The 10,433-nt window shown below is 54.3% G+C and overlaps 1 protein-coding gene across 1 annotated transcript; it reads left to right on the plus strand.

The window, feature by feature from the left end:
* Positions 1–4,514: 4,514 nt before the first annotated feature.
* Positions 4,515–8,670, plus strand: ST6GALNAC1 (ST6 N-acetylgalactosaminide alpha-2,6-sialyltransferase 1). Its single transcript, XM_059378464.1, has 8 exons — positions 4,515–4,961; positions 5,769–5,937; positions 6,109–6,280; positions 6,493–6,631; positions 6,882–6,982; positions 7,156–7,245; positions 7,341–7,440; positions 7,693–8,670. The coding sequence occupies exons 1-8, from the start codon at positions 4,530–4,532 to the stop codon at positions 7,882–7,884; spliced, it is 1,395 nt and encodes a 464-aa protein (XP_059234447.1). The 5' UTR covers positions 4,515–4,529; the 3' UTR covers positions 7,885–8,670.
* The last annotated feature ends 1,763 nt before the right edge of the window (positions 8,671–10,433 follow it).

A 10,433-nucleotide genomic window follows, 5' to 3' on the forward strand; every position in this document is an offset into this window, starting at 1 on the left:
ACTTGTTTATGCTATTGGCAAGGATTCTGGCCAACAGCATAAACAAGTCAACATATATTTTGTATGTTATATGTATTATGTACATAGATATTTTTAAAGATTTTATTTATATTATTATTTATTTATTATTTTATTTATATTATTATTTATTATTTATTTTATTATTATTTATTGTTTATTAGTAGTCAAGTTCTGGGGAGCCAAGAGTCATGTGCAGATTTTCGACAGTGTGTGCATCAGTGCCCCTAATCCACACAGTATTCAAGGATCATCTCTGCCATATTTGTGGGAAAACTCTGCTCTCTTGCCCACAGTTTTTCATGACTTCAAGTATAAATAAACTCTGAGCCTTTTGCCCTTTCTTCGCTTCCAGGTTTCCCGTGGTGTTGGGTAATTCAGACTTAAGAGGAAAGAGGATGCCAGATAATTAATCTTTTGTATCCATTTTCTTTATTGCACAGAGCCAGGTAAACAAACCCTGCTAATGATAAATTTCTTTTTAAAGTGCTACATTTTATATTTTTACCTCCCAAATAGATCAGACTTTGATACTGAGTTGTTGTTTTGCTTGGATGAGATCCAAGCGTGACTTATCTGTCCCTTTGAACCCTTAATAGAAAACAGGCTCCCCCCTTCACCCCACCCTGGCCTTACTCATGCTGTTCAAACCCAGGATCGCCCAAGGTCTGGACAAGGCGAATACAGGGCACCCACCACACAGACGGAAGGAATTTGAGCATTCAGTAAATACCATGCATGAGCATAAGGAAATGCCTACATAGACACCCACATTCCTAGCAATCATAGTTGTATTTAATTATAGGGAAATGAAATGAAACTTAATTCCATAATTTTGTCAGTACCTAGGTCATTGCTGCGACTCCCTGTAAAATGTGAAGGAGTCATTGGTAACCTGCCAGGGACCTTGTGCCTTCTGCCTCTGGGAGGGACTGTAGAGAGGAGCTCGGGGAGCTCCGTTCCCTGGGGCTGGCGTGGCCACGAGGCGGACGGCCAGCTCTCTGGGCCGTATGTGTGAGACGTCTCGTGGAGAAGCCCACCCTGCCGCGCCATCTCCCCGATCACAGCCGTGCCGAGGTGTTTGCACTTTGGAAGGGAAACTTCTAGAGGCCTCTTGCAGTTTGGAGGTGGGAAATGCAGGGGGAGGCGATTCCGAGGTTCACGGGTGGGTAACAAGAGCTGTCTGCTCGCTGAGCTAACGCCTAGGCCTTGGTTGTGCCTCTGGCTTGAAGCTTCAGCTCCCTTGTGCCACTGGAGGGGAGAAGAGTGAGTCTTACGGTACTCAGACTTCATAGCACCAACATAAGGTGGCCCAGATCCCTCAAGAATGTTCTGGACTAGGGCGCCAGAGTGGTTCATTTGATGTAGCATCTGCCTTCGGCTCAGGTTGTGATCCCAGAGTCCTGGAAGCGAGCCCCGCTTTGGGCTCCCTGCTCAACGGAAGTCTGCTTCTCCCTCTGTCTCCTGGTCCCCCTGCTTGTGCACTCTCTCTCTCTCTCTCTCCCCCACTTAAATAAATAAATAAATAAATAAATAAATAAATAATTTTTAAAAATGAATAGGATCAGGACTATCTCAGGGTTTCCCCTCTGTGCAGAGGGTACCCTTCCAGAATGGACACTTCAGCAATGTCTATCCAGTTCATGAGCCAACAGCCGTCTCTTTCTCTTGAAACTGTCCCCTCCTGCCCAGGGTGGACCCCAGGACCTGGGTCACTTGCCATGTTGGTCAGGCACAGGAAGGGACACAAGTGTGCCGGAACCATAAAAATTAAGCACTGGGAGCAGAGAGTCATGAGTCCCGGGAGGAGGTGTTCTGGGGCGGGCGTCCTCCACCGTCACGCGGGCTGAGGAGTGGAGAGCGGAAAGCAGCCTAAGAGAGAGACTCCAGGTTCCAGACCCTTCTAGAAGCTCCGCCACATCTTGTGCTTGGGCTCCTCAAGACATTTTCTATCCTTATGATAAATCCCTCCCTCCATTTTTTTTTCTTAGTTAAAAATGGAAAACAAGGAATAAAGGCTTAAAAGTCTCGAAGGCTATTAGTTTTTCCAGGCTGCTCCATGTCACAGTCTGGCCCGGTGTCACCGCCTTCCTCAACCCTCTGGGCGAGGATAACTCTCCACATCGCTTCTTTGAGCTTGGTAACAGGCAGAGGCATTGGCTACATGAGGCCAGTTAAAAATGCGTGTGCTCCAAGACGGAAGGACCCACTGCTAGCCTTTCCCCTAACAACCTCCCAGAGGAGTAAGGCCTTCTCTGTTTCAAGGTCAGGCCAGAGAGCGCCCTTCTTGCAAAACCAGAATGAATGTGCTTCCCTGGTGCCCAGAAAGCAGGACATACGGGACTGCCACAAGGGCTGGCGGTGATGCGGGAGGGAGACCCTAAATGAGGAAGGATCGACAGAGATAATCTGCCTCGTGCACAGACCACCATGGGGGCCTGCCCTGTATTTCTCTAGTGATGAACGTCTCCTCCATCTTCCGCCTGTAATAACAATGTCTACAGCGTCCTCCACAGGTGAAAGGCTGTGCCTTATTCAAATCTGCATTCCCGGGACCCACACAGCATGCTGCACCGAACATCTGTTGAATGAGATGTTCTCTGTCTTACATATTTCAGAGTCTGTTCTATTCCGCTGGTTTAAATCCATTTCCTGGTGGGTCCAGAGAGCCTTCTGAAAGCTTTTGTGTGAGATGTGGGAAGTGGTGGCGGGCTTCAGACTTCGTGGGAAGGGCTGCTGGGTGTGATTGCCTCCAACTTTGCGACTTAGGGAGGAGTTTTTAACCTTGCCCTTGAATGAACATAATCCCCAGACACGCCCAGTTCGGCAGCCCGTAGGTTTCTAGTCCTGTCGTGTGTCCCAGGAGACGGAGCTGTGGGTCAGGCCACCTCCCGTGGCTTCTTCACGCTCGCCCATTCCCCAGCCCATGTCCGGGGGACAACTTGACGTCTATCTGTGTGATGATCTGTCTTCCCCTTTATATCCTGGGCTCCATCAGGGGAAGGAAGATGCCCCAGGAACTAGCACACCACCGTACATAGGAGGCGCTCAATAAATATTTGCCGCATAAAAGAACAAATTAGAGGCCATGGAGTTGGGAGGTGGGAAGTCAAAGCTGCAACCAGAGAAGGAAGAGACCAGACTCAGGAGACCCCCACCTTGCACAGGACAAACCATGAGTGACTGGGAGCAGAGCACCAAGGCAGTGCTGAGAAGCCGGGAACTGGTTTGGCTGAGTGTGTATTTTGTGCCAGAGGCTAAGCCCGTGTTAATGCTCACAGAGACTTCTTGCAGAAACAAAAGGCAGCAACCCATTTTACAGATACGAAAACCGAGGGGCAGGTGGGTTAAGATTTCTCCCAGCCACACCAGCTAAGACATGGAAAGTGCTAGGGATTCTCACTCAGGTCTCTCTGGCTACACATTTCATGTTCTCTCTCCTTCTCTTTCTGCGGCCTCAGCAAGTCTGAGATGCAGGGCTCGGAAGAAGGGGAGAAGCAGACAAAGGGGAGCTACTTGGGCCAAGAGGCGTCAAGTGAGCCAGGAGGGCCGAGGATGTCAGGGAAAGGAGCAGGAGTTCAGGACATCTGGAAATCCACGAGGGGGATGGCTGTGGGTCCCCAGAAAGGACAGTTCTTTTTCCCCACGGTTCCCAGGAATCCCCCGAAAACCTGTGTAGCACAGAGAACCCATCTTGAAGTCCAGCTGGGGAAACCTGCCCAGTGGAGGCCCCACGCTTTCCTCAGCGGAACACCTGATGCTAATTTGCATAAATGAAGGGATACTTTTGGCAGCCTTGGGCAAAAGGGGGAAATGAAAAGAAAAGAAATCTAATCCTCGGAGCCAAAAACCGGGGGCGCCAGAAGCCAGACCAGGCACCCTGCACCAGTCCTCTCCCACTGCTAGAAGAAAGCATGGCCGGCTGGATTCAGCTCCTGTGCCCCCAGACCCTTGTCCCAATCCCTATCTCCGACCTGACATTCTCCAGTAGCTTCTCCTGGACAAGAAGACGAATGATAAAGTCCAAACTCCTCAGTCCGACTTACGAGGCAGATACTAATCGGGTTCTGCCCACCTGTTTGGGACCAGCCCCTGCCCAGACAGAGCCCCTTCCCTTGTACCCACCGAGTACACGTGCTCCCCAGGGCGAGTCCACCACGGTCTCTAGGGGTCAGAGGCAAGTTTCTAGACCCATCGCCAACGGGTGCAGCTTAATCTGGGGGTATGGATGGTGACACGCCTTGCCTTCATGTTTAAAAACCCGTGGATACGATCCTTGGCCTTCATCCAGATTTCCATCTGTCCCTAGGGATCAGCACACGCTGGACGAGAAGAGGTCTCCAGGGTTGCTCCACAAGACGGCATGGCAGGTCACCACCGCAGGAGGAAGGACAATTCTCCCGGGGGCGCTGTCAGCGCAGGAGAACAGCACAGAGGCCCCCCTGGCCCAGGCCACTGCCCACTCCACCCAGAAGGACACCAGAGCAGAGGCCAGTGAGAAGAAGGACCCCATGCAGGACACGCTGCCTCCGAAGGCGCGGGACAGGGCCGTGGCCTCTGATGGGGCAGAGACACGGTCGCTGAGCAGTCAGGACCCCAGGAACGTCAAAGGAAGGCAGGACCAGAACAAGGAGCCCACAGCCGCCAGGACAGAGCCCCCAAAGCCTCAGGGCAAAGCGCAGACCACAGCAAGGACACCCGTGCCAAAAAGTCAGGCCAAGGCACTGACCATGCCAGGAGCAGGGTCCAGGGGGAGGACAGTGGAAGGAGTGACCACAGTGGTTGTCCCCCACCGGGAGACAGCCCGAGCCACGCCACCCTCCACTCCCTTCCGGAACCGCACCACAGAGAGAAAGCTACGTCTACAGGCCACCAACTTCAAGTCTGAGCCCAAGTGGGATTTTGAGGAACAATATAGCTTTGACACGGGGGCCCTACAGTCGGTGAGTCTGGCCACAGGCTCCCTGCTCTGAACCCCCTGCGGACAGCTCCCCCCAACCTCCGTGACCTCCCAGGCTCTGCCCTCAGGCTCTGCCTTATCCCCTGCCACCGCGCAGTGCCCTACCCTACCCTGCTTTGACCCCCACCTTCTTTCCTTAAGTGCTCGAAGTGGGAGGAGAAGGCAGGTCCCAGATCCTAGCCCAGGCAGCGTGGGCAGGGGTGAGGGCGAGGAGCCCTGCCCAGGAGCCCCCCAGAAGGTCTGGAAGGTCACTGAGCAGGGGGAGAGACGTCTACTTGCTCTGGGGCCCTCCTCGGGCGGGGGAAGGGGCAAGGGTTGAGAGGGGGCAAGGAGAGGCAGCACTGAGAGCTGAGGACCCCCCAGCCTGATGCCGACCCTGATTCGTGGGAATGCCTTGGCTTCGCCCGCCTTCCCCGTCCTCCGTCCCTAAGAAAAGCAGCCTGGGCCCACGGCCTCGGGAGGGAAACCTTCAGAATCCGTATGTTTGCACACAGACCTGCAGCCAGGCCCCGGCCAGCGCTCCAGGCTCTCCCGCAGCCCCGTCCCCCTCCCAGCCACCAGGGTGCATCCCCTCCAGCCCCAAGAAGGGCCCGTTCTCTGGGACCCTCGGGGCTCCAGCAGCCAGGACAAGGGCGAGGAGGATCAGCGGGCACTCCGAGGATGACGGGAGAGGCCGCGGAAGTGGCGCCTTCCGGACCTTGAGGCCCGCTTTCTGCCCCTGCCCCCAGCCCGGCCCCTGGCCGTGGCCTTCCTGGGTCTCTGCCTGCCTGACCCACCCTCCTGCATGTAGAGCTGCCCCGACTCAGTGAAGGTCAAGGCCTCCAAGTCACCCTGGCTCCAGAAGCTCTTTCTGGCCAACCTCACCCTCTTCCTGGACTCCGACCGCTTCAACCAGAGGGAGTGGGAGCGCCTGGAGCACTTCGCACCGCCCTTCGGCTTCATGGAGCTCAACCACTCCCGTGAGTCCGTCCCCCGCCCCGTCCCCCCGCCCCGAGGAGCCTGAGCCGCTGAGCCTCTGGCTCTGGCCCAGTCTCTTCCCTGGGGGGCCCCCACCGGCGCTGGGAGAGATGGTGGGCCGCACCCCCCCACCCCGACCCCTCCAGGGCTCTGAGCGGAGCCCCTCATTGCAGTGGTGCAGAAGGTGGTGAAACGCTTCCCTCCAGTGCCCCAGCAGCAGCTGCTCCTGGCCGCCCTGCCGCCCGGGAGCTCCCAGTGCATCACCTGTGCCGTGGTGGGCAACGGGGGCATCCTGAACAACTCCCGCATGGGCCAGGAGATAGACGGCCACAATTACGTGTTCCGGTAAGCGGTCGCACCCCAAGCGCCCCATCCCGACTGAGAGACCCAGGAGGGTGTTCTACGCCCCGATGCAGAAGGTGGAAGGCCTGGGCTGTCCGGAGAGCTTCCCTTTATACCCGCTTCCTCCCCATCTCGCTCTGCCTTCCCCACCCGCCTCCTCGCCTGTCCCTCCTGCACTCACGGGGTCTGTCCTGTGTGGCCCTGTCTGCCGGTAGACTGAGTGGCGCTATCACCAAGGGCTACGAACAGGATGTGGGTACCCGGACGTCCTTCTACGGCTTCACCGCCTTCTCCATAACGCAGACCCTGCTTGCCTTGGGCGGTCGGGGTTTCCGGCACGTGCCCCTGGGGAAGGTGAGCAAAGAGGACCCGGCCTGCCCACACGCAGAATCTGAATGGGGGAGCACGCGAGGAGAAAGGGAGCCCAGCGTCCCGTGTCTGGAGTCTGGCTGACGCAGGCTCTGTTCATCCGAGGGACCCGGGCAGGGAGGATGGGCAGCCAGGCCTGTGCAGGGCAAGCGGGCAGGCTGGCACTGGAGCCAGGCGCCCCCCACCCCGGGGTCCTGAAGGCAGGACTTCCGGAGCCGCTGTCCTTGGTCCTCAGGATGTCCGCTACCTGCACTTCCTGGAGGGCACCCGAGACTACGAGTGGCTGGAAGCGCTGCTTCTGAATCAGACGCTGGTGAAAAGCCTTCTATGGTTCAGGTACCCACCGCCCCTCCCTCTCCCCTCGCCGAGCTGCGTCCTGGGCGGCTGTGAAAGGCTGGGCCGGTGGGGACCACCTTAGCAGCGATCCCCTGGAGAGGGGCCCCCCTGCCATGCCCCTGGCCCTGACTTGGCCCGAGTCGGGAAGGTGAACCACCCACCGCCACCCACAGGCGCCGGCCCCAGGAGGCCTTCCGGGATAGCTTGCGGATGGACAGGTACCTGCTGATGCACCCAGACTTGATGCGCTACATAAAGAACAGGTGAGAGCAGAGCGGCCGGTGCATGTGGAAGGCACCGGGTGCCTCACATCCCTGCGCCTCCTGACGGCGGGGAGGGGGGCTGGGCTATTTCCCAGGTTTCTGAGATCGAAGACCCTGGACACTAAACACTGGAGAATCTACCGTCCCACCACGGGAGCCCTCCTGCTGCTCACGGCCCTTCAGCTCTGTGACCAGGTGAGACTCTACGGCGGGAGCTGTTGGAGAAGCAGCTGGGGGTGTCTGGACTGGCCGCTCGGGGGGACCACGGCTGGGGCGGGGGAGGGGTGTGAGTGTGCATGCACACACGTGTGCAAGCGTACACCAGGGAGCCTGCGCCCGGCCCCCTAGGTCGAAGGGCCTCCCAGCCCCCCAATAACACGTAGCCCTTGAGCACAAGCCTAGGAGGGAGTGACCTCGGGCCTCATTTCTCCTCCAACCTTCACGTAGGTGAGCGCCTATGGCTTCATCACCGAGGGCCACGAGCGCTTTTCTGACCACTACTATGACAAGTCTTGGAAACGAACCATCTTTTACATCAACCATGACTTCCCGTTAGAGAGAACGCTCTGGAAGCGGTTGCACGACGAAGGTATCATCCGGCTGTACCAGCGGCCCGTAATTTCCAAACCGAAGATGTGACTGGGGCCTGGGCCGCTGCGGTCTCATGGGCCGTTCCAAGGCACGGGCAAGGTGGGAACCTTGAGACTCTAACCACCGTTCTCCCGGAGCTCAGGCCAGCCTCCTGGCCCCTCCAGACCCTGTCCCCCCGGGGAACTCTGGTACCGAGGGGGGAGACACGTTCAAGATGGCAAATGACCCATTGAGGCCTTGGAGACCTTGGAACATGGATGCTCAAAGGAGGGAGGACTCCTGTCTTGAGACCCAAGAATTTGAACTAAATGGAGTGATTATGGGCCCACACCGCCCACTGAATCTCACCCTTCACCATCCAAAAGCTACCTGACGCCGGCAGGGAAAAGCCCCAACCTACGAGACGAGACATGGAGATTTGGTTTTGAATTCCAAATCTTGTACTTAGCAGCTGTGAAATCTTGAAGGCCTTACTTAATTTCACTAGGGATCGTCTACAGGACCCTTCCTCCTGGGGCTTATCTGATTCTAGAAGGATCTGGACCTTTCCTTGTCTTTGAGTTCTTTGACAACTCTCTGGGTTGCAGAAAATGGATAGTCATAAAAATAATTCTTGCCCGTGAAGATGCAAATAAATCTTGTACAGTCAAGAGGCACATGATGACCCCCCCGGGGGGGGCAGTGACCTGTTCTGTACAAACAAGCAAATGCGTGTTCACGTTCCTGACTGCCTGTGTGTCTGTCTGTACTCGAGGTTCTCCTTCGAACCGGTTTTTGCATCTTGGTGGTTTCTTCATTAGTTAACCAGTGAATAAAATCCTTGACATGCGTTCATTTTGTATTTGTATGAGAGTTACTGTTCTACCCTTGAAAAAACATCTTCTCTCGTGTCCTGAGGCCACTGTTGTATAATCCGTAGCACGATTTTTGGGGTACCCATTCCACAATGATTTTAAAAAATTACTCTCTGTAAAAACCTGAGGCCACAAGGACCCAGTTTCCTCCCCTTTCATTGTCCATCCTCCCGCCGGGCCTGCACTTCCTCAGACCTCATGTAGAGAACCCAGAACAAGCCAAAGGTTTTTCGGCTCATCTTATCCCCTCGAGCTCTAGCTACAGGATTTGGACTCCGAAGCCCAGAAGAATTCTAGAGATCCCAAACCGAATAAAGGCCCCCAATGAAGGAGATGGAGGGCATGGAAGGAAAAAAGAAAGAAAGAAAGAAAGAGAGAGAGAGAGAGAGAAAGAAAAGTAAGCTGTCTTGTAGACTTCATGCTCAAGGATCAAAAGCTAATTTAATACAGATAGGACAGGATTTGCTTTGTTCAGAAAGGCTGCAGTACCAGCTCTGGGCAGCAGGTGGCAATATCTTGCACACACTCCCCCTCCACCCCACCCCACCGCCTCCCTCTGCCCCATTTCTGGAATGCTCAGCTTGTCTTTTTCACGTTTTCCCAGCTGTTCTTACATGTTTATTCCTCCGTGTGAATTTTAATATCTGTTTAGGATCTAGGGGGAAAAAAGTTTTGGTAATTGGAATTGCATTTGATTTATACATTTCCCCAGGAAGAGTGAATGGATGTATTACATCGAGTCCTCTTTTCCAAGAGCAAGAGATGGTTCTCCACTTCTCCAAATTTGTGTCTTTCAGTATTTTAGTATTTCCTCATACAGATTTCAAACATTCCTTGTTGAATGCACTGCTCAGTATTTTATCTTGTTTGTTGCTGTTCTAAATGGATTTTCTCTTACATTAAATCCTCTCCCTGGTAACTGTTGGCGAAGGGTGTGGTCTATTATCATATCATCGGCACATAGATTATTTTCTAATTCTTTTTTGCCTCTGATGATCTCTTTTCTGCATCTTTTGATTGGTACATCCGGAGTGAGCTAACACAATGGTTGACTTCACTTTGGATCCAGATAAATGAGGCTCAACCTTTATGTCTGGGTAGCCTGAATTTAAATTCGAGGAAGTAGGTTCAGAGGTCATCTGCTGATAGTATATGATACAATACGCTCTATGGTGTTGATAGAGTTAGGTAGCAGTGACGTGGGAAACAAAGGCAAAAGAAAAATTAAGTTTCCTTACTACTTACAGCCCACTGACAGGTCCTTGAAACAGAGTGACTTTCCTCTAGGAACGCAGCTGCCTCGATGTTAATACTTTGCTAAGGGTAAAGGCAATCTTAGCCCAACCCCCAGGAATCTGTAAGTCTACTTTAACTTATAAAAATAACTTTGGGGGCGCCTGGGTGGCTCAGTGGGTTAAGCCACTGCCTTCGGCTCAGGTCATGATCCCAGGATCCTGGGATCGAGTCCCGCATCGGGCTCTCTGCTCAGCAGGGAGCCTGCTTCCTTCTCTCTCTGCCTGCCTCTCTGCCTACTTGTGATCTCTCTCTGTCAAATAAATAAATAAAATCTTAAAAAATAAAAATAACTTTGGGGGCTGGGGCGCCTGGGTGGCTCAGTGGGTTAAAGCCTCTGCCTTCGGCTCAGATCATGATCTCAGGATCCAGGGAAGGAGCCCCGCGTTGGGCTCTCTGCTCACCAGGGAGCCGGCTTCCCCCCCCCCTCTCTGCCTGCTTCTCTGCCTA

This window comes from Mustela nigripes, chromosome 16, assembly GCF_022355385.1.
Source record: "Mustela nigripes isolate SB6536 chromosome 16, MUSNIG.SB6536, whole genome shotgun sequence".
In the NCBI taxonomy this organism is placed as follows: Eukaryota; Metazoa; Chordata; class Mammalia; order Carnivora; family Mustelidae; genus Mustela; species Mustela nigripes.